Raw genomic sequence first — 24,895 nt, forward strand, 5'->3', positions numbered from 1 at the left:
GTCAAAGGAAAAACTGATAATTAATTAATTGGGTGATTAATCCCTTTTTCTACAAAGTTGTATATGCACTCTCACAGCCTTTAGGTGCTATCTACATCTAATGATGCACAATTTACTGCTTTCTACAGTGACAGATTAGTCTCCAATTGAAACATTAAGGAGTCTTCATTATCCTTCTCAATAAATTGGAGGTGAGGTTGAAGAAGAACCTCTCTACCTTTAAGGCCATATCTATAATTATTGTACTCAACCCTTGGTTGACATTTTACAAGTTATGAATGGAGGTGAGTTACACAGAACACGCACACAAAGAATCCCACAACATCTCGCTGGATGAAGGAAAGTACATAAAACTGCCAACCTATACCTCGTCCTGTAGCAAAAAAAACATTAACTACCTCAAACATTCTCCACCGAAGACAATATGCATTTCAGTTTTAGGCTGAGACTACACATTCAGCCAACTACCTTACCCTCAAAAATATTTATTCTATGGATATGGCATGGTTATATAAATGTCCCTCTGGCTTTACATTGGCCACTACTTATTACAAATGATGCAGTTTTCCAGTATCTATTTCTTTAGCATGACAGAACATTCTTAATAGGATTATACTGCCCACCATTAATAAAATCTTTTTTTGGCTCCTGTAGGCTTCGGAGTTGCTGCCAGATGAGGCGTGGACTGTGCTGTGACACCATAATTATTCCTGCAGGGTCAAGATACAATTATTCATTACCATTTGATAAGTTCTCAATGTTTATACAAGACAGAGAAGATTGGCTACCTACTGAAAGCTCAAAAATGTCCACACCAGCTTCTGGAATTATTTTCTATTCCAAGAGGTGGCATACCCTTTCTCTGAGTCCTCAAGAAACTACTTGTCTTTCCCATTGGTGTCCTTCAGCAAACAGCTAACTTTGTGCCAAAAAAAAGAAATATCAATATGCCAACATTTAGCAAGTGCATGAAATTAAGTCTTTGTCTTATATAAATAACAAAGTGGTGTCTGAGATGCTGAAGTAAAAATATGTCATTATTTTCTCATTCCACTACTTTTATTTTTCCTTATGCTGTATATGACAAAGTTCTTACACATATGACTCCCTTCGATACTGGTTAATATGTTTTGTAGGGAACATTCCTGAAAAATGTTTAACACCAGGCTGTGATTTCCAACTAGATGGCCACTCTGGGGCAAGTTTTTAAGTGCACAAAAGCTCAGCTTTTAACTTGATGGCTTTGAACATTGGATGGGACAAGGAACAATGTAAATGTGTCTTTTTTCTTTTGCTTTATGTCAAGGAGAAACTAAATTAAGTTTCACATAGCTGCAAAAAATGTTCTTAAAAAATGGCTAAAGCAGCATACCTGGGTCAGTGGCTGACATCAAAGCCCCAAAGAAGAGACAGTCAGTGAAGTGGAAATCCGTTCCTTTAATCTGGCCGATGTGCGTCATGGCTTTAACAAAGCCGTACACAATTGCCCTGTGGAAAGAGATACAATCAGGACTTCAGACATGGTAGTCAAATAAACACACCTCTTAAAAGCGAGCCACTTACAGAAGCCACATCGGCAAACATTAGACAAGGATCCATCTGATGACAAATGATCAAAAATACAGTACATACAGATTTAATAAGTAGGCAAGCACCATTCCTTTCAATATGAGTACCACCTCAAAGTTGTTCTAGCTCTTTTCTATAAGGAATATATTTCACAACTTCAATCAACCAATCATACTAAATAGTGTCTTTCATGGTGATCACTCATAAACTGCTTTATACAGTAGGACAAAATTACCTTAAGGCATTTGAATTTCATTCCAAAATTAGTTCAATGAATAGATATTTTATATAATGCCTTTAAGGAGGAGGAGGTACAAAAAATTTTAAAGGACCAAGTAGATCCTAAATAGAACACATCTATTCAATCATCCCTGTGTTACATAAAAATAATTTTCATATATGAATCAAATAATCAATTATATAATTTTCTACTTTCATAATGAGTATCATTCTAAAATGCTACATACAGATACTATAAAACCCACCAGTATCTGATGATTGTGCCGCCTACTTCAGTGGAGGCAGAGCGTGCTTTCTTAGCGGCTGGCATACGTCTGCATGAAGCTGCGCTCTCGCATGGACGACTGCACGTGGGACACGTTAATAATAATAATTCATTACATTTATATAGCGCTTTTCTCAGTACTCAAAGCACTATCCACACAGGGAGAAACCAGGAAGCGAATCCACAATCTTCCACAGTCTCCTTACTGCAAAGCAGCAGCACTATCACTATGCCACCTGGGAGGACATTGTGCTTTCTATGCTCTTATTACCGCAACTAAAGATACATGTACTTCTATGACAGCATGAACTGCTTGTAGATAAGGTTAGTCTTTTATTTGTGTCAACATATTGCAGTAGTTTTATTAAAAATAAGTTTCGGTCGTTCTAAAACCATTCACATGTGAGATGCCCGGGAGCCCGGGATTCCCGGGAATGAAATGCGGGATTCCCGAATTCCCGGGAATGGATAAACCCGTCCGGGAATAGATTCCCTAGTATCACTTTAGATTAGGTATCACAAATACACTGTACTTACCATGTAATTATCTGTATATACAGAGTAATTAGGTGTTACTACCTTGTACTTACTGTGCAATACAGTGTAACGCTATAATTAAGTGCTCAATTGTAATTGTTATTCCACAATTTATATACATACATACTTACAATATGTATATAATATACTAATCTAAAGTGATACCGATTAAAGTAGCTTTCAATGTATTATGGTAGAGGCCACCAGACACAGCTGCATGAACTTCATCTCTGGTGGAGTTTTCACATATGGAAACATGAAATATGTGTGAGTAATAAGACCACTGTTGAAAAGGACCAACAGAATCTAACTCAGCTTAGGCAGAAAAACAGCGTATCTATGGTCTGTAAAGTAACATCTGAGAACAATGGTTTTGAACAACTTGTCATAATTTATCACAGACGGAATGTGGCAATGAGTTATTGAGTTTCACTTAGTTTAGATTATACTTTATTTGTCTCCAAGGGGAAATAAAAATTTTACAAAAGATCCAAAAAAATAAATAAATACTTAAATATAATAAAAACAAACAACATCCCCTTGGGATTAATAAAGTATCTATCTATCTATCTATCTATCTATCTATCTATCTATCTATCTATCTATCTATCTATCTATCTATCTATCTATCTATCTATCTGTCAGTATGTGGTGTGTGTGTGTGTGTGCACACTACATGAGCCAGGGTCTGCTCCATGCTTATAGCTTCACCCTGTCCTTCATACTATCTGTACTCAATGTCTATACTACGTGAACAGAAGATACAAGCTGACAGTGAACACGGGGATACAAGGAGTGAGAAGCTAAACATATTGGATACCTTGGTTAAGGTTATATTTGCACACAAAGACCTTAAAGATGTTCTATTACATATTTAATTAATTTACTTCTGGGCGATGTAGGACAAAGAGGACTTTGTCTATTTTTAAAGGCTTTCAGTAGCACTTATGCCCTTCTCTCCAGATAGTCAGATGTGGACTCTAAACTTAGTGGCTGAGGTGTTGTCCAGGTCTAACATTAGATAAAATTTGGTCAGCCTACTTGCTGAATTTAATCAGACAACTAGGGGTGATAATCAAAGATGAGCTCATGGTTCTTCAGACCAATAGGTGCCTGGAAGGACATTCAACATCAAGTCTTCCTTACATTCATGCACCTATAAGCAGACCTACACCTGGAAATAGACTCTGATCCAATCAGCAGAATCTATACCTCCCATTAAATAATAGCTCTATGCACCTGTTTCTTCTCTAAGGGACAAGGAAATGCATCTGTTCCCTTTATATGTTTATATTTATTTGCTTAGCAGACGTTTTTATCCAAAGTGATGTACAAAAGATGTAAACAGTCGAGTAACATTAGGCTAGGGCCTGTTTGTTCAGCAAGTGTAATAGGACAAGTAACAAAAGTTGATTGCCACAACTGGAAAGATGTAATAACGCATACATTTACAATCAATAAAGCAATTACAGTTAAATAGCCATGAATATAGCATATTACTGTGCAAAGTTTTTTTTTCTTTTCAATTAGACAGATATTCTCAAAACAGATGAGTCTTCAGTTGCTTCTTGAATACATTGAGGGAATCAGCAGTACGGTTGGAGGTGGGTATCCCATTTCACCAACTCAGAACCTCACATGAAAACAGTCTGGATTGACACTTGATACCATGCAGAGTCAGACACCATTAGACGATGTTCTCTGGCAGACCTAAGTGGACGAGAAGGAGCATAACACCTCACCAGTGTCTCCACATACGCAGGTGCAGACCCATTGACTACTATGTCGGCAAGTATCTGTGAGCCAAAGTGCGACCTGAAGAGAGGAGTGACATGTGCCCGTCTTGGCTGGTTAAATACATTCTGGACCATCTGCAGCATCTTGATAACACCTGCGGATACTCCTGCCAAAACTGATTTGCAGTAGTCCAGACATGACAAGACCTAAGTCTGGACCAGAAGTTGTGCTGCATAAGAACTTCAAGTAGCACATCTCTTATCCATGGGTATGCATTTCAGCCAGGAATGATCGTGCTATGACATCATACTAAAATTTGAAAAGATTAAAGGTTAAAGCTTATGAAAACAAACTCTACAAAATAAACATAGAATCGGCCTCTTTTGTATATATGTTTTTCTGTACTTATCCTTTCTTTTATGTTTAATATATATTCATTCACCATATTCCTATAATCTTTATATTTATCAATAACTTTAACTTAAGTTACCTTAAAACAAGTCTAAGAGCCAGCCACCCCCAGCTACAGAAAATGATAGGGAAGAAAAAAAGCATGAGCCTTACTAAAATGTCTCATTAATTATTGGCATTGCCAAAAGTAAAGCAGATAATTAATTAATTAACTGATTAACAACAATCAATTAATTCCTCTTCCCAAAGTGACTTCAAACCAAGTCTCATCAAATCAACAGAGCACTTATACTAATTTGAAATTGATTCCAAGTTTTGGAAATAAGCAGAAAAGTGAGGCAACTGAACATTCCAAGATCTTTCATGACAATACCCACATCTCTCAAGAGGTACTCTTAATGGCTGCCACACATGCAGCTGTTAAGGACATGTTGAAGCACATGAAGATTATTGAGAAGCACTGAAAAACTGGATGATGATAACAAGTAAAAGACAAGATCAAGCAATGCAAAGGTTCAAAACCATAAAATCAAAACTAAACTGGGGCTAGCAACACGCAACACAAAGTACAAGACAAAACTCAAGAGTCAATGATAAAGTGAAAGTCAAAACCAAAAACAATACCCTACCACTAGAACATGCTTAGGCAATAGGCTAACTGATGCTAAACATTCTTTTGAAGTTGTTTAACCCACCCAGGGGTAAAGTGTATTAAGGATTCCACCATATTTATTGAGTAATGTTCATTACTTCATCAACATAACAATTAAGGTCAAGTGATCTGCAAAATGTCATTATGTAAATAAAGAAAACCAAGATATTAACATAAAAAATTATTTAAAATTCTAAACAAAACATGAAACTAATGGCAGAAATTGATACTATAATAATAATAATAATAATACATTTTATTTATATAGCGCCTTTCCCATGCTCAAGGCACTTACAGAATATAATAAAGAACGGCAGAATATACAGTATATAGCATTGTACAAACCAGATAAATAAATAAAGAAGATTAAGACAGTAAATTCTGAAAAAAAAAAAACCAGACAACATAATTGATGGTCTCGCACACACACACACAGGTTACATGAGCATCTTGACAGAGATGTAAACTGAGAGAAAGGTAATAAAGTCAAATAGAGCTAAAAGCCTTCCTGAACAGATGAGTTTTGAGTTGTTTTTTAAAGGAATTCATGGAGTCAGCTGACCTGATTAATTTTGGTAGGTCATTCCAGAGTCTGGGCGCTATACAGCTGAAGGCCCTGTCACCCATGGAGTGTAGATTAGTGAGGGGCACAACAAGATTACCAGAATCAGAGGACCTTAGTGGGCGGGCAGGCACATAGTGATGGAGGAGGTCACTGATGTAGTTTGGTGCAAGGTTATTTAAAGCTTTGTAGGTTATTAGTAGGATTTTATATTCGATTCTGTAGGACACAGGGAGCCAGTGAAGACGGAGCAGGATGGGTGTGATGTGCTCGCTGCTGCTGGTTCGAGTAAGGACTCTTGCAGCTGAGTTTTGAATAAGCTGGAGCTGTGATATAAGATTAGAAGGGGCACCTGCCAGTAGGGAATTACAATAATCGATGCGGGATGTGATAAAAGCATGGACAAGTTTCTCAGCATTAGAGAAGGAGAGGAAGGAGCGAACACGGGATATGTTACGGAGGTGAAAGTAAGAAAGTTTCTTAATGTGATTTATGTGGGTGGAATAAGTGAGGGAGGAATCAAAAATGACACCAAGATTTTTTACAGTAGAGGCAGGTCTGATGAGATCACTGCCAAGATGGACTGGGAAGGAGCTCATTTTATTAAGTTGCATTTTAGTCCCAATTTGCAGGAGTTCAGTTTTATTGCAATTTAATTTTAAAGAGTTCTGCTCCATCCAGGTTTTAATTTCACTAAGGCAGGTTGTGAGCTGAGAAAGCTCTGATGAAGTTCCACTTTTAACATTGAAGTAGAGCTGAGTATCATCTGCATAAAAATGATAACCCAATCCATAACTATGGATAATATGGCCAAGGGGAAGCATATAAATACAGAAAAGCAGAGGACCGAGGACAGAGCCCTGAGGGACTCCTTGTGTGACTGGCACGGAGTTGGATCTGCTGTTGCCAAGACTAACAAACTCTTGCCTATCACTCAGATAGGACTTGAACCACTGGAGGGCAGTGCCAGAGATACCCAGCATGTTCTCCATTCTGGACAGTAGGATGCCATGTCTGACTGTGTCAAATGCTGCACTGAGGTCTAACAGAATTAATATGCTAGTTTGTCCAGAGTCTGCTGCCATAAGCAAATCATTGGTTACCCGTAGCAGAGCAGTTTCACAGCTGTGCCGCGCCCTGAATCCAGACTGAAAGGGTTCCATCAAATTATTAGAGGTTAGGTAATTGGTGAGTTGGGAAGCTACAACACGCTCAAGAACTTTTGACAGGAAAGGTAAGTGGGAAATAGGCCGGAAATTGTTAAGATTGTCAGCATCAAGGCCAGACTTTTTTAACATTGGGGTTACAGAAGCAATTTTAAAAGTGAGTGGCACGGAGCCAGTGTCAAGGGATGAGTTTATTATTGTTGTAACAGTCGGGATTATGGCACGAAGGCAGGATTTAAGTAGTGTGGTGGGGATGGGGTCCAGTACACAAGTAGTCGGCCTCATCTTACAAAGCAGGTTATTAACAAACGCAGAGGTGACTGGTGAGAACTTAGAGAAGGAGCTGGATGGAGTGGGAAAACAGGGAGAGATATAAACAGATGATATATTTATGTTAGTTGAATTATTTAGATCTTTAATTTTGTTACGGAAAAAGTGGAGGAATTCCTCACAGACTTCAGTAGAAGAGGTAGTTGGACCAGATGCGGGTTCGAGTAGTTTATTAACTACAGAGAACAAAACCCTTGGGTTATCATGGCCACTTTCTATTATTCTGCCATAATGGGTGTTCTTGGCAGAAGTTAGTGCTTCTCTGTAAGCTCTTTGGTGGTCAGAGAAAGCCTGGATGTGCACGGTGAGGCCAGTCTTACGTGACATTCTCTCAAGGTGTCGGCCAGCTGCTTTCATAGATCGCAATTCTGAGTTATACCAAGGAGCTGAGCGCTTAAAGGAAACCTCCTTATGTTTTAAAGGAGCTGTTTTATCTAATGCTGAGTGAAGGGCTGAGTTATAGTGGTCAACAAAACTATCTAGTGTTGGTGGAATAGGTGCAGACAGTAAAAGATCAGAAATGGATCCAGAAAGGATAGAGGGACAGATATTTTTAAGGTTTCTGTAAGAAATTTGTCGTTTACAGGTAAGAGGTGGGATAGGTAATGAGACAGTGAAAAATACTGCTTTATGGTCAGAGAGTCCCAAATCAGTGCTGTAAATGTTGGCAACAGATAGTCCAGAAGTGCAGATCAGGTCCAATATATGACCGCCAGAATGGGTTGGAAAATCAACATGTTGTGTCAAGTCAAAACAGTCCAGTACGGACAGGAATTCATTTCTCAGTTTAGATGTAGTAATGTCAATATGGATGTTGAAATCACCAAGAAGCATAATTCTCTGAGAGTAAGAGCTTAGGTGGGTCAAAAGTTCAATCAGATCGGATAAGAAGGATGCATTGTATTTTGGGGGACGATAGAGAACAATGAGTGAGACAGGACCTGATTCCGTTATTAGTTTAAGAGCCAGGCACTCAAAAGACAATGGGCAGTCAATTGGGATTCTTTTAATGTTTAAGTCTTCTCTGATAATTACTGCCAGCCCGCCTCCTTGTCTTGAGCTGCGAGGCTCTGAGTGGAAAGTGAAACCAATTGGAGTCGCCTCTGTGAGAGACGCAAATTCATTCGGTTTTTGCCAAGTCTCCGTTAAACACAGAATATCAAGTTTGGTGTCAGTGATGAGTTCTGACAGCACCAATGCTTTGCCATTAAGAGACCTCGAGTTAAACAGTGCAACATTACATAATGAGGCTTCTTTCTGCACAGAGCCGCAATCAGGGTTTATTTCCACATAATGCAAATTTGGCACACCGACAATTCTATTTCCAGGGTAATGAGAAGGACGGCGTATTCCTGAGCAAATGCTGCCGGTGGTCTTTTCATTCGCAGCCCGGCGGTGGTGGCGACCTGACCCGCAATGTATATATTTCGGGCGCTGCAAAATACCGGCGTCCTTTAGGATGTTGCAGTCAGACCATTTGCTCTGGACAAACTGTTTAATAAGAAGGAGTTTGTCATGAGAGTATTTTAGCATGATACTGGGCAATACTTATCTGAATAGCAGTGGAGAAGCAGCACAGCACAGCGGAACCGGTAGGACAGGCGGGTGTGGTAGAGTAGGTGAGCGGCGATAGTAAAGCTGCAGAAAGCATAGCATGAGGAGGTAGCAGGAGTTGGAGGTTCCAATACACAGCCACAAACTGTAACGCTTGGTAATTTCAGGCGTGATCGCCCCGGAGCCAAAAGCCAGATTAGTATGAATATCAGATCAGTTCCCAGTCGTAGAGTATTGTAGGATGAAACGGGAGCAGATCAGCAAAGCGAATTTAATATAATCACGGAGACAGATCATCCCAAGGTCCTAGATTGCCAGGCACAAAGAAATGCTTGTAGGTTCTCGTCCCGTGATCCACAGACTCAGCTGTTCCCAGTCAAAGTAAAGTCCATAAAATCTGTAAATATAAGCCAAATCCATACAATTCGAGTCAGCTGTATCCACGAACTATACGTACAATAAAAGAAATAAAACAAACGTAAGAAAGTGTAGAATTAGGCGAATTTTGCGAAAAGTGTTGTTTACAGGGAGGAGCGGCAACAACATGCGTGCGCCAGCGTCCCCTCACCTGTTGCATATACTACAGAAATGTTAGCTTCCATATACAGAAAGATTTGTGATAACAACCAAATCAATGTTTCACAACCGTCAATAGCATCATTAAAACAAATTCATTAGAACAAATTCCCATTGAAACCACTAACTTAGTACTCAAGGACAATAGTGCAAATTAATAGGATGTGTACTCAAACCACATATCTCAAAGCAGTTTCTTACAAAAAGGGTGAAGCTGGTGATGCAAATACTCTTGTGACATTTGAATAGGACAATCAGATGCCAAACTGATGCTTAGGGGATGTTCAAAAAGTGGGCACATCATGGATATCTACACAGAGGGCCTGCCTATTTGCCAAGATAATGTACATCAAATGCCCATGCTGGAAATAATGCCCCTGTGGATGTGAATTCTCTGCAATCTGGCTTAAAATATCATGTCCTCTTTGCAGCCACACCTCGTGATTTGGTCTCCCACACTTTAAGAAACAATTGAGTATTAAAACACTTGCTAACCCTTTGTCAACACCAGAGATATGCTAGACCAAGGATCAGTTAACATTACGAGAATCCAAATAGCAATAAGATTACACCAACACACAACCCTGCATTGGACAAAGTTGGGCTTCACATTGGATCAATACACTGTCTGACTACCTTTACAAGGGATGCTTAAAAATGAACACTATGACATTCTGCTATTTTTTCTGAATATACTGGTTAATTTGGGAAGGAGTTCCAAACACTTGACCATTCAAATATACACAGAATGTTACTTCAACCCTCTTTTAAGGGCTAGCTAGGGCAAATATTAATGTGATCTAGCTATTAGGCCTGATAAGTGGATGGTGTCCATTGATTTCTAACATTTCTTGTATTATTATAGAAATGCTGAGAATTCCAGATGCAAGAATGGGCAGCAGGTACTGTAAAACATCAGCAGGACTCATAAGTCAGCTTACCCACAAAGGGTTTATTACAATTTCATCTTCTTCTGAGATGGCCTCTATAGAAATGTGAAGGCAGTGAGACAAACTGAATGGTACCCATGGCCAATGATCAATGGACAATTTGCATATCATTGATCACACGGCCCATTTTTAGTCAATGGTGCTAGTTTCGGTCATTATGCAAAGGTACTGTTTATAAGGTTGGAGAAAGTTGCAGTCAACTGAGACTGAGGAAGTCACTTGGATGAATGATGTAATGTATCTCTCTGGAAAAGAACTATGTCCAGATGAACTGAATCAACTTTGTAGAATAAGCATACAGTTATTCAACTTAAAATCTTTTATCAAGTACATCCAACTTCTTCTTCTTCTATCTTGTTGAAAATTGTCCAAAATGTTTTCAGGGTAAGATTCAACCTGTGAACATTGCAATCCAGCTCTACCCTCACTGGGTCACATGTTCTGGGTGTGCCCCAAATTAACAACATTCTTGACAAAAATCTTTAAATGTCAGTCAGACAGTATTGGTGTCACAATCTCTACTAACCCATTAATAGCTATGTTTGCTGTACTTCCAGATGGGATTAAAGTGGAGAAGTACAAGCAAACTGCAGTTGCCTTTACGACACTATTGGCACATAGACTTATCCTGCTCAATTGGAAGAATCCTAACCCACCTCTTTTAAGTCACTGGGTAATATTTGAAATTGGAAAAAAGCAAATTATTATTTACAGGATCTGTTGAAAACTTTTTTTTTTTTTTTAAACCTGACAGGATCTAATCAATAACATTTTTGAATAAGCATTTATATTGCGGAAAAGGATTCTCTTCCCTCTTTTCTACTCTTAAAGTTTTACTCTGGCTGTAGGCCTCCTCTCGGGTGGGTTGAACTGAATTTAGTTTTGTTAAGTTTGACTTTATTGTATGGAATGTTTTAATAAAATGCTTTTAATAAAATCAATAAAAAAAGAAACAGTGACATTACTTATGCTGATACTCAATCAATAGATCAATATAAAAATACATTATAAAAATTTTTCCTTTTGAAAATGCCACTCATCAATCAGTTTCAGTGAACTCGGCCTATCATGCAGCAGTGACTACAAGAAAAAAACTAATCCAGATGAGGGCTCACTTTATCTGACTGGGCCGATTGCAAATCATCAATATGACTAATTTTAATGTTTTTTGCTATGGGGAGAAAACTGGAGTACGCAAACAAAAATCAAAGTAACCACTGAAAGAATGTGCTCACAGCACAAAGACAGTCACAAGGCTCATACCCAGTCTACTGGAGCTATAAAACAGCACTGCTTCGCTCTACTGCCCTTCGTAATCAAAATATACTACAAGTGAAAAAAAGATAATTTATCTCTATTAGCTGGTAAAATATTAGTTTTCACTGTAAACAGTCCTGGCAAATTGTATAATATCAGCACTGGTAATGCCAGGAGATGCTAAGGATCATTCACTAAGACAGCAGTGGTACATAGACTCGCACCTTATTATCTTTGGCCCATTTTTTAATGAGATGATCGTATTTGTCAATTGTGAACAAGACATTCAGGTTTCAGTGGGTCGGAGAACATTTCATTTCATAGAATTTAAGTAATACATGTCCATAACAGTCACAGATAAACGATCAGTGCTGTTTCACTGTGGTTTCATACACAGTAAAGTTGCACCATCTAGTGTTGAAATTACAGAGGTGAAAAAAGATCTCTCTTCACAGTAGTAACTACGTAAAAGGTGTCATTTTGCTTGGCTTTTCTCTACACAGTATTAAGGATTCCACCTTACTAAATACTATTGGTTAGAATCCTTGCAAGTTCTTTAGCTTTTAAAACAGGATATACCACTACTTGAGTTATAAGGTGCAACTTAGCCTTTAGTTAATCAAACAAACTAGATCAAATGGCTGGCAAAATAGATTAGTGTGTGATATGTATTTTTCCCTAAAATTTATTCAGGGCTGTCTTAATGTATGGGAACAATGGGCACTGGCAGGGGGCCCACGATGTTTCTGATGCCTATGTATATTTCTGTTTTGCTATCATAACAGGGGCCCCAGCACAATACCTTGCCCGACGGCCTATGATGCTGGTAAGATTAAATAAATACTGTAAATCAGTCAGTGAGTCAGGGATCCACAACTTTTCACTGAATTAAACTAAACCAAATGAGTCCATTCACATTGGGGAATGTGAAAAGATCAGTACCAGGTGGCCACATTTTCAGGTAGTGTACACAAAATGAGTAGATAAACACATGCAGTCAAAAGCCCAAGCAGTTAAATGGGTAAAATGATATCTTTTTGGCCAGTATACACTCCAAATGAATGCAGGACTAACTTTGTGCTCTGCTTTGGACTGGTAGAGGTGTGTAGGCAGTGCAATGACTATGTAAGATAATACTTACATATACACAAAGTGCTCATATACTAGCTTGGTGTCACTCTGTATGAAGGTTGCATGTGAATGTCATGCTTACATACTGTAAATTTGCATTGTTGAGTGACTATAGTTATAGGTTTGTGCAGAGGCGTTTCTGCCTTCTCTTTGCTCCTCCCTGTTCTCAGGAATTTGATGAATAGATGAGGACATCTATCCCCTTTCTAATTTATGTTGATTATTCAGTGATGAAATTGGAATCATTTTAAGGCACTGAACCTGTCCTGTTGTACTTGCACACAATGTACAAAGAATGTTGAATTTCTTTTTTAGCTACAATGGCAGCAATGGGGCAAGAACCTTGTTTCCAGTGTGATGACTTTTTTTCTCCAAAGCACAAGCATGGCTTTGGCTTGCAAACTGGATCGAAATAACTAATGGAGAAGTGAAGCCTGGGATAGGACACTACAAATCTGAGTCACATTCTTCCCCTATTTGGGGAAGCACAACAGTAATGGATAAGGATAAATCAATAATAAACCCACACTAGTGAAATTTTAATATTGTTATTCCCACTAGTCATTACATTTTATTTTTCACAGCCTCCTGGTCATCAGGTCTTTGTTTGGACTGGCTATTCCAATTAAGACATCTGGACCTATAAGAGAGCAGCTCTAACCGCTGTACTCTTACAGCTCTCTTATTCAATTATATTGGGAAGAACTAAATAACCAATTAACTGTAGTGCGATTAATTGCTTTGTAAAATGCTATAAATAGTACTGCAGTGGACACCAGCAGCATTATTGTAATGTAAAGGTTTGTGAGATAGTGCACCTTATAAAATACAACACTGAAGTTAATCATTCACTGGAAGTCTGAGTAACAGATTAAAACAAGTTAAACCAATGTAACGACCATTGCTGACTGCTAATATTGAACTTGTCACCAGACCATGTCAATTTGCATGACTAAAAATTGCTGGGCATCTGAAATTTACCAACTGACTGCTGAAGATCCTGCACAGTCATCCTTAGGCCTTTTTGTGACAGCCAGTAACATGTGGCCTGATGGAGCTAGCACTGTACAAAGGTTTAACAGGTACACCAAGTTCAGCCAGAGTATAGACCCTTTTTATCTTTTTCTATTCTGTCATGGTACACAAAAAACATGAGGCATCAAACAGACAAGCTTTTCTTCTTGTCTTGTTTATGAGATCCAAAACACCAGCATTCCTTATTCCTCATCACTGCATTATATGCATTGTAATTCCAGATGAGCACTCATTCATTGCCAGCTCTCGTACACGAAGAGTCCCTACAACTAAACACAAGATCAAACCAGTTTGATTTTATTGTAGCGCATTGCTGGGCATGTCACATTATGCAACCGGCTTCACAGGAGTACACCTGCCAAATGCTACTACAACTAAAACTTGCTTGAACAGTTGCGTAATGTGTTTTATATTATTTGAAATTGTAAAAAATCTAATTCTCACTGTGCAGAACTTTTTCAAAACCTGGCAGGATCTAATCAATAATTTTTTAGAATAAGCTCTTAAATCACTGAGGAAGCAGATTCTCTTCCCATTTCTTTTTCTTCTCCATTTATCTTTATCCACCTATTAAACTTATCAATTTATTTATTTTTACTAGCCTTAAGTTTTACTCCGTTGGCCATTCTCTTTCTCAGGGGTGGGGGTTAATTTGTTTTCAATCATATTTTTTGTAAAAATTGATCTATTTGTATGGAATGATTAAAATAAGGGCGGCACGGTGGCGCAGTGGGTAGCGCTGCTGCCTCGCAGTTGGGAGATCTGGGGACCTGGGTTCGCATCCCGGGTCCTCCCTGCGTGGAGTTTGCATGTTCTCCCCGTGTCTGTGTGGGTTTCCTCCGGGCGCTCCGGTTTCCTCCCACATTCCAAAGACATGCAGGTTAGGTGGATTGGCGATTCTAACTTGGCCCTAGTGTGTGCTTGGTGTGTGGGTGTGTTTGTGTGTGTCTTGCGGTGGGTTGGCACCCTGCCCAGGATTGGTTCCCTGCCTTGTGCCCTGTGTTGGCTGGGATTGGCTCCAGCAGACCCCCGTGACCCTGTGTTCGGATTCAGCGGGTTGGAAAATGGATGGATGGATGGATGATTAAAATAAAATCAATAAAACTTAAAAAGAAAAAAAAAAAAGAAAAACTGCGTAATATGACATAGCCTGTAGACAGTGTGCTCATTACACACTGATAGAACATATGAGTCTATTGAATTGGGAATTTAGTTAAGTGCTTTTGATTTGATTTGATCTTTATTAATCCTTGAGAACTTTGGAGTTCAGAACGTAGGGTTTTATTGAAAAAATTTCATTTTTGTTTTATTTTTTATCATTATCAAATATATTTTTGTAACAGCTATATTAAAGAATAACTGTGATTACAGGTTGGAATTACATTTATTTGATGAGTATACACAATCCATGTTTGGGTAATAACAATTTAAACTACCGTTTTGTTAAAAATGCAGCACAAATGTTTGTGGTGGCTGAAATAACTTTCAGAGACTCCAGATTCCAACTCAAGTTTTTTGTACTAATTAGTTGCTGGATGTGGAAGGACTATGGCTAAGCCAGTATTCCTGAACATAAGATATTGGAAAGAACAAATCTATAAAGACTTAAAATCTACGTGGAAGTCCACCTATGCACAAACAGCACCTGACATGATAACATTTGAATAACTTATGGTGGGATTTGTTTTGCTGTCAGAAGCTGCTTTCAGACATGTAAAAAATTGAGGTCGAACTCAATTCAGATTTAATGTTTTAAGAAAGACTAGCCAACCCCATAATTATTTATTGATGTGTGAACACTTCTTAAAAGTGCGTATCCCATGACGCAGCAGGAGGGTTAGAGTTGGCGGGCGGGGCTCTGTCTTGCATGCATGCGTATCCCATAGTCGGGCGACTTGGTGGATTATATATAGAAAAGCAGACAGAACCAAAAATAACAATGACAAGTCAACGTGGCTCAGAGGTGCATGTGGACTGTAGCAGAGATGAAAGACTGAGGCGGTGTTTGGTGAGGTCTTGCGTGCTGGCACATTAGCAGGCAGTGTGCATGCCTCGAGAGCAAGGGTGGACGTGGAAGGAAGGTTAGAGTTGGCGGGCGGGGCTCTGTCGTGCGTATCCCATGACGCAAGAGGAGGGTTACAGTTGGTGGGCGTGGCTCTGTCTTGCGTTTTGCCTGCCATGGTCGGCTGCCTTAGTGAATTATGGGCGTGGCTCTGTCTTGCATCTTGCCTGCCATGGTCGGCTGCCTTAGTGAATTATATATATAATATATATATATATATATATATAAAATCCCTATGTGAGTCCAGGTGTCCGTGTGTGGGTGTCTTCTGGTGAAGTGCACATGCGCGTGGCACGGTGCTATGCGCAATATCACTGTCAGAGAAAGTTAGAGGCGTTTTACGGAAATACAAACCAGTATTACTGTGAGAGGAAATTAAAGGTACACAATACAGTGACGCATATTACAGCCACATACAAGCCAGTATTACTGTCAGAGGAGATTAAAGGCATATTACCGACGCGCACGCCTGTATTACCGGCAGAGAAAATTAAAGGTATATTACGGACGTACGGACGTATATTACGGACATACAAGCCAACGGACGTACAAGACGGTATCCTTCAATAAGGGCGCACACAAAAAGGCGAGCCTCAAAAGGACGACCTCAATTGGGCGCAGCGAATAAAGGCGCGCGTAAATAAAGATCTGCACCTGTTGCTCTTCACATATTCCAGAGCCATTTGAACTAAATTATCTACGCGCCCTTATTGAATAGAGCCGTACAAGACAGTATTACTGTCACAGAAAATTAAAGACACACAATACACGGCGGCAGTCCACGAAGAACGGTCAGCTCAGCAAGTAAACATCAACAAAAGAAAGGCTGAAAGAAAGAAAAATACGACCAACAAAAACAATGAGGTCAAAGTCCCTTGCCATTTAATATAGACTGTTCCTACTAATGTTTATGCACTACTGTTCTAGCGCCCGTTATTGTAACGGGCTAAATGACTAGTATATATATATATACTAGCAAAATACCCGCGCTTCGCAGCGGAGAAGTAGTGTGTTAAAGAGGTTATGAAAAAGAAAAGGAAACATTTTAAAAATAACGTAACATGATTGTCAATGTAATTGTGTTGTCATTGTTATGAGTGTTGCTGTCTTTTATATATATAATATACACACACACACACACACACACACATAAACATATATATACATATACATATATACATATATATACATATCTACATATACACATATCTACATATATATATACATATACACATCCACATATATATACATATATATATACACATATCAACATATATACACACATACATAAACACACACATATACATATACACATACATACATACACACATACATACATACATACATACACACACACACACACACATACATACATACACACACACACACACATATATATATATATACATATATATATATATATATATACACAGACACATATATATATATATACATAAATATTTACATATCTACATATATACACATCTACATATATATACACATATATATACATATCTACATCTATATATATATCTAGACATACATACATAGATAGATTGACACACATATATATACATATCTACATATATATATATGTAATTGTGTTGTCATTGTTATGAGTGTTGCTGTCATATATATATATATAGCAAAATACCCGCGCTTCGCAGTGGAGAAGTAGTGTGTTAAAGAGGTTATGTAAACATATATATATACATATACATATATACATATATATAAATATCTACATATACAGATATCTACATATAGCAAAATACCCGTGCTTCGCAGCGGAGAAGTAGTGTGTTAAAGAGGTTATGTAACCATATATATACATAAACATATATACTGTATATATACATATCTACTTATTGGCTCCTGTATTTAGGATATAGCGGGTTGGATAATGGATGGATGGACATCTGTATGCATAGCCCTATTTGCCCGTTTTCGTTTTTTTTTCTTTCTTCAGTAATATTTCAGTAAACCCGGAGCTTGTCAGTTCAAATCCTGGTACTGACACCACTGTGTGACCCTGAGGAAGTCACTTCACCTGCCTGTGCTGCAAAAAACAAAAGTAATGTAAGAAATTGTACCTCAGATGTTGCAAGTTGCTGGAAAAAAGGCATAAGTAAAACAGATAAATATGTATTATACACATAGGAACTATTCATTTATTTTCAGTTAAGTCATCTGCAGCAAAATTTTATAAATGAGGGTTTCTCATTTTTAGATAGTGCAAACTGTTTCTTCTTCATTGACGTTTTCTCTTGGAGAGGTTTTTTCATTTCATTGAAAATTAAAGCAGCAGCTGCCAAAATATGTAGCTTTCTTATTAATTTTTCAACATTGTGTAAAATAAATTTATAAAGTAACATAAAAGGTTTAAATACTGGTTATCCTTTTACACTAAAATATTACTAAAGAGATACAAAAAAAGTAAAATGGATATGTTCTTTTTCTTTAAGGAGATTAAATATTACTGAAGAAAGAAAAAAAAAATAAAACAGCCAAATGGGGCTATGCATACGAACTTAAAAGGTTTAAATAAAACAGAAATATATATTTTATTTTTACTTGCTTAACTTGTGGAGGGTGTATCCTGTAGCAAAGCCCTAACTTTTTTCGTGAAAGCCCGTTTCAGTCAATAAGTCTTAAAAAAAGTGTAAAGATATTGACAATAAGCTACGCAAACCCAGGAAGACATGGAATCGTTTAAATCAAGTATCATTACATCTTCCTTTCTTAAAGAGAAGTAAGGCAGTACTTATAAGCTTACATATTTATATATAGACATACATACATATATATATATATATATATATCTATATCCGAAGCCGTGCAAGCACACTCTTGAGAATGCAACGTATAGTTGTACAGAAGAAAAGCAATCTTGCCTCAAATGAATGGCAACCTTTTGTAGGTCTATGAACTTAATTTAAACTTTAGGTTTACACGGTGCTTTCTTTCCGAAGTACCTGCACTCATGAATATGTCTGTATGTGTCAGTCGGTCAAATCCACGTGCTTCGCACCGGCGAAGTACCGCTTTTAAATTTTTATTAAGAAGAAAAGAAAACCTTTTTAAATTGAGGGAAAATATACTAATAACAGTTTGTTAAGGATCTGTTTTTTTGTGAAGCTGCCTTCACTCGAGTGATCACTTCGAGCTGACTTGCTGGCCAACTATAAGCGTTACCTGGTAGGTAACCACCCATACAATCAGATTGTGAATCAGACTACGAATGCCGTGAATGTAATTACCCCGATCTACATGTTGTCAAATAAACGAACCACACGCCGTGGCGCAATTTTAGGGGCTTCGCCTGTAGCGCTGATGTCCGAGGTTCAATTCCCGTAAGGGAGTGAAGTGAGTGGCTGGTTACCTACCAGGTAACGCTTATGGTTGGCCAGCAAGTGAGGTAACATCAGCCACGGTGCCTTCAGTTGTGAGAAGCAGATCATAGAATGGTTGAAAATAGTTTACTGTCAAATAATGCAAAGAGTACGCGACACGTCTTTCCCCCTTATTCTTGGCTCATCAGGCGTACACACTCACTGCACTCGCTTACGGTAATCGAACCTCGGACGTCAGCGCTAGAGGGGCTTCGCAGCGGTGAAGTATTGCTTTTAAATTTTAATTAAGAAGAAAAGAAAACCTCCGAGGTTCGATTCCCGTAAGGGAGTGAAGTGAGTGGCTGGTTACCTACCAGGTAACGCTTATGGTTGGCCAGCAAGTGAGGTAACATCAGCCACGGTGCCTTCAGTTGTGAGAAGCAGATCATAGAATGGTTGAAAATAGTTTACTGTCAAATAATGCAAAGAGTACGCGACACGTCTTTCCCCCTTATTCTTGGCTCATCAGGCTTACACACTCACTGCACTCGCTTACGGTAATTGAACCTCGGACGTCAGCGCTAGAGGGGCTTCACAGCGGTGAAGTATTGCTTTTAAATTTTAATTAAGAAGAAAAGAAAACCTTTTTAAATTAAGTCTTAAAAAGAGGTGTAAAGATATTGACAATAAGCTACACAAACCCACCAAGAAATGCAATCGTTTAAATCAAGGCGCGAGTCGAAAAACACCATCCCATAATATTAGTTAACGATTAACACATTTCTATATGTATTGTAAGCATACAATACAACTGATAATATGTTGCGCTTATTTATCTGGTGTACCGACATTTTTGCGCGTTTAACGTCTGAAATCTAACGTGGTTTGTGCCCTTCAGAATGAAAACAGTTTGCATTTACCTTTTTAATAAAAGGCAAGCTTTTAAATGCACACGTTTAATTGCACATGTGTTAATATGTATGCTTACACAGTATTAAAAGACACTGAACAACGCCATTTACCTTTGTTCCCGCGTTTGATAAAAGGCGAGCTTTTAAGCCTGAGAAATCACCCCGTAAATGCACACGTTTAATTGCACATGTGTTAATATGTATGCTTACACAGTATTAAAAGACACTCAAAAATTAACGTCATTTACCTTCGTTCCCGCGTTTGACTCGTGCTGTAAATCTCTTCCTTGTTTTTAGTTCACGTGATTACGTAGGAGGCGTGATGACGCGATACGTGACTCCGCCTCCTCCATTAGAGTATATGGACAAAAAACAGGTTCCAGTTATGACCATTACGCGTAGAATTTCGAAATGAAACCTGCCTAACTTTTGTAAGTAAGCTGTAAGGAATGAGCCTGCCAAATTTCAGCCTTCCACCTACACGGGAAGTTCGAGAATTAGTGATGAGTGAGTCAGTCAGTCAGTCAGTCAGTCAGTCAGTGAGTCAGTGAGGGCTTTGCCTTTTATTAATATGTATAGATCAACTCCTATCTGCGCACTGTGGGTGGATGCGTATGGTGTATTCACTCCATGTTATCGTGCATTGCGCTGTCACTGGTATTTTGATAAAAGAATATGAACAACATATAAGAAGCGTATAAATTATTAAACAGTAAAACATTAACATTTAAGAAGTAAAGTTACATTGAGTACTACTGCAGTGCCTTCGGGTATACCTCATTTTTTGTTTGCCCATTACATGCTTAAATGTATACATTTTTGGTGTACCTACCCGAGAACACGCGACATATAACCGATCGTGGGAGTAGCATGGATTTTAAACACGCGTTGAGTTCATCTGCTGGTCTCCCTCGTGGAATAACTGGTAATGTTTGACTAAAATGTACAGCGAGTAAAACGACATTACCTCCTATTTTTTTTTTTACGATCTCTGAGATCTTGCTTTTTTCGGTTCAAGGCTTCATAAGCTCTTTTATGTTCCATGGTGTACTTATCCCAAACCATCATCTTTGAATGTTGCAAGACTTTCACCTTGTATGTAGATCGGGGTAATTACATTCATTGCATTCCTAGTCTGAATCACAATCTGATTGTATTGGTGGTTACCTGGCAGGTAACGCTTATGCTTGGTCATCAAGTCGTCTAACATCCGCCACGTGCCCTCTTTTAATTGCGAGAAGCAGATATATATAGACAAATTCTCGCGCTTCGTTGCGGCGAAGTACTGCTTTTAATTTTTTATTAAGAAGAAAAGAAAACCTTTTTAAACGGATCGAAAATATACCAGTAACAATTTGTTAAGGATCTGTTTTTTTGTGAACCTCCCTTTTCACAGCTGTCGCACTACGGCGTGTGTTTCGTTTATTTGACAGTATGTAGATCATGGTAATTACATTCATGGCATTCGTTTTCTGAACCACAATCTGATTGTATGGGTGGTTACCTGCCCAGTTACGCTTGTGGTTGGTCAGCAAGTCGCCTTACGTCTGCCACGTGCCCTCTTTCTGTTCCCAGAAGCAGATCATAGAATGGTTTTAATAGTTTACTTTCAAATAATGCAAAGAGTATGTGACACGCGTTTCTCCCTAATTCTGGGCTCATCAGGCATACACACTCACTGCATCCTCTCTCAGGAATCGAATCTCTATCGTCAGCGCCAGAGTTGAAGCCCCTAACGTTGAGGTCAGCAAGTCGGCTAACATCCACCATGTGCCGTCTTTCAGTTGCCAGAAGCTGATCATAGAATGGTTGAAATTGTTTACTTTCAAATTATGCAAAGAGTACGCGACACGTGTTTCGCCCTAATTCTATGCTCTTCATGCGTACACACTCATTGCATCCCCTCTCAGGAATCGAATCTCGAACGTCAGCACCAGAGGTGAAGCCCCTAATGTTGCGCTATGGCGTGTGGTTCGTTTATACCTCGTGTCTTCTCATTAAACTTTTATCTCGCGAATATGTTATTGCAATCCGCAGCGGGAGCGTTTCTATAAACTTAATTTAAACTTACGTTTTACACTGTGCTTTGTTTCCCTTATGAAGATGCTTGTATGCTTCACTCGCTCGCTTATTGTTTCGCTCCCTTCTCAATTGTTTAATGAATTTTTTGTTCTTCGCTGTTTGAGGCTCTTCCTTCATTTCTCCCTACTGAGTTCACAGTCTTTTCACGTGATTACGTGGGAGGCGTGATGACGTGACACTCAACTCCGCCTCCCACGGCCATCGAGCTGCCGTCCATTACAGTATATTGTGAAAAAAGAGGTTCCAGTTATGACCATTACCCGTTGAATTTCGAAATGAAACCTGCCTAACTTTTGTAAGTAAGCTGTAAGGAATCAGCCTGCCAAATTTCAGCCTTCCACCTACACAGGAAGTTGGAGAATTAGTGATGAGTGAATCAGTCAGTCAGTCAGTCAGTCAGTGAGGGCTTTGCCTTTTATTAATTAGTATAGATAAGGAGCAATTAAAAACCAAGAATGCAACTGTTTAAGACTTAAATAAGCAATAAGGGTTCATAATCTTAACGAGGGAGATAACTAAAATGAAGCAGAAGTGTTTCTAGAGCAATAAGTGCTTCTTATTAAGCAATTGGGTTGGAACAAAAACCTGCAGCCACTGCGGCCCTCCAGGAATGAATTTGCCCACCCCTGCACTAAGATTTCAAAGAAATCGGTCCACTGGGAGTCGGGAGTTCTTTCATGCAGTTAGATAGCAAAACAAACTGACAGATGTGACAACAACAATAAGTACTTTTGCATTTTTAGGTAAACACGCTTAAAAAACACAAGTAATTTGTAATGGAAAATGTTCATTTAAAGATCATTAAACATAATTTACTTCCTGTGAACCGTTTTTTTTGTCGAACTAAAACTCAACAATTATATTCGATTATGACACATAAATTGACATGTTTACGTCTCTTAATAATATAAACCTTCATAGACTTCTGGAGAGCATCAAGCTGCTCTAATATATTCCTAATGATGATAAGAAAAATTAAACTGACATAATGTGGTTAAAATAGGTATGTTTTAAAAAGTTCCTGTTTCTATGCATTTCTGTTTATATAATGAAACTTTTCATAGACTGTACATGGGGTCAGATGCTTATTGATTTGAAATAAGTAACAGCCTCAAGGTGAGCTATCCTCTTGAAACCTATACAAAAAGGAAGAAAAACTTTATATATATTTTTTTTTTTTAACACACATATACATATATGTATACATAATTGTACATATTGTGAGATATACCTGAACACCACCAGACTGAGACCACATCTTTATAAAAAAGCACACCTTTATTAATGTTCAAACACAGTCCCGCACAGCACACTGTGCCCCCAGCACCAATCACCCCTTCTCCGGGCTTCTCTCTCACTGTCCGTGGGCTGCCTTTCCTCTCTCCACAGGAGCCTCGTCCTGCTCCCACTCCCAACTCTAGCTCCCTGATTGTAGGGAGGCGGCCCCTTTTATAGTGACCCAGATGGGCTCCAGGTGCTCCGTCTGACGACACTTCCTGGTGTGGCAGAAGTGTCAGGAGAGTAACCGGAAGCACTCCGAGTGTCCCGAAAGGATCTTCCTCCATTGTCCCGGGTGTGGCGGAAGCAAATGTTTCCTGGGCACTCTGAGACTCGGGGTGCCCTCAGGAGGTGGCCACAGGCCCCAATGGGCTTGAGGCTCCTTGTTCCTCTCCCGTGGTCCTCTCCAGATCCAGGGCGGTTGCCCCCTCGTGGCCCGGAGGACGAATACGCCACCTCCCGGTCCTTCCAGGCGTCCCTGCTGGGTCTGTCCCCCAGCCACTTGTGACTATATATATATATATATATATATATATATATATATATATATATATATATATATATATATAATAGATAGATATAGATACATATATTATATATATATATATATACTAGTCATTTAGCCCGTTACAATAACGGGCGCTAGAACAGTAGTTCATAAACATTAGTAGGAACAGTCTATATTAAATGGCAAGGGACTTTGACCTCATTCTTTTTGTTGGTCGTATTTTTCTTTCTTTCAGCCTTTCTTTTGTTGATGTTTACTTGCTGAGCTGACCGTTCTTCGTGGGCTGCCGCCGTGTATTGTGTGTCTTTAATTTTCTGTGACAGTAATACTGTCTTGTATGGCTCTGTTCAATAAGGGCGCGCACAAAAAGGCGAGCTTCAAAAGGGCGACCTCAATTGAGCTTGGCGCGCCCTTATTCAAGGATGCCTGTGCACGCCCTTATTGAAGGATACCATCTTGTACGTCCGCTGGCTTGTACGTCCGTAATATACCTTTAATTTTCTCTGGTGGTAATACAGGCGTGTGCGTCGGTAATATGCCTTTAATCTCCTCTGACAGTAATACTGGCTTGTATGTGGCTGTAATATGCGTCACTGTATTATGTACCTTTAATTTCCTCTCGCAGTAATACTGGTTTGTATTTCCGTAAAATGCCTCTAATTTTCTCTGACAGTAATATCGCGCACTCACCGTGCCCCGAGCATGCGCAATTCATCAGAAGACACCCACACACGGACACCTGGACGCACA

The 24,895-nt window shown here is 38.9% G+C and overlaps 1 protein-coding gene across 2 annotated transcripts in view; it reads right to left on the minus strand.

Moving 5' to 3' along the window:
• Nucleotides 1-24,895, minus strand: part of LOC114643509 (sodium/hydrogen exchanger 9) — a 518,850-nt gene that overhangs the window by 380,569 nt on the left and 113,386 nt on the right. For both annotated transcript variants that reach the window (XM_051922914.1, XM_051922913.1), the window contains exon 5: nt 1,373-1,488. In XM_051922914.1, the coding sequence (XP_051778874.1) occupies nt 1,373-1,488 (116 nt within the window). The remainder of the gene's footprint in view (nt 1-1,372; nt 1,489-24,895) is intronic.

Source organism: Erpetoichthys calabaricus, chromosome 2 (assembly GCF_900747795.2).
Source record: "Erpetoichthys calabaricus chromosome 2, fErpCal1.3, whole genome shotgun sequence".
NCBI classification, from domain to species: domain Eukaryota; kingdom Metazoa; phylum Chordata; class Cladistia; order Polypteriformes; family Polypteridae; genus Erpetoichthys; species Erpetoichthys calabaricus.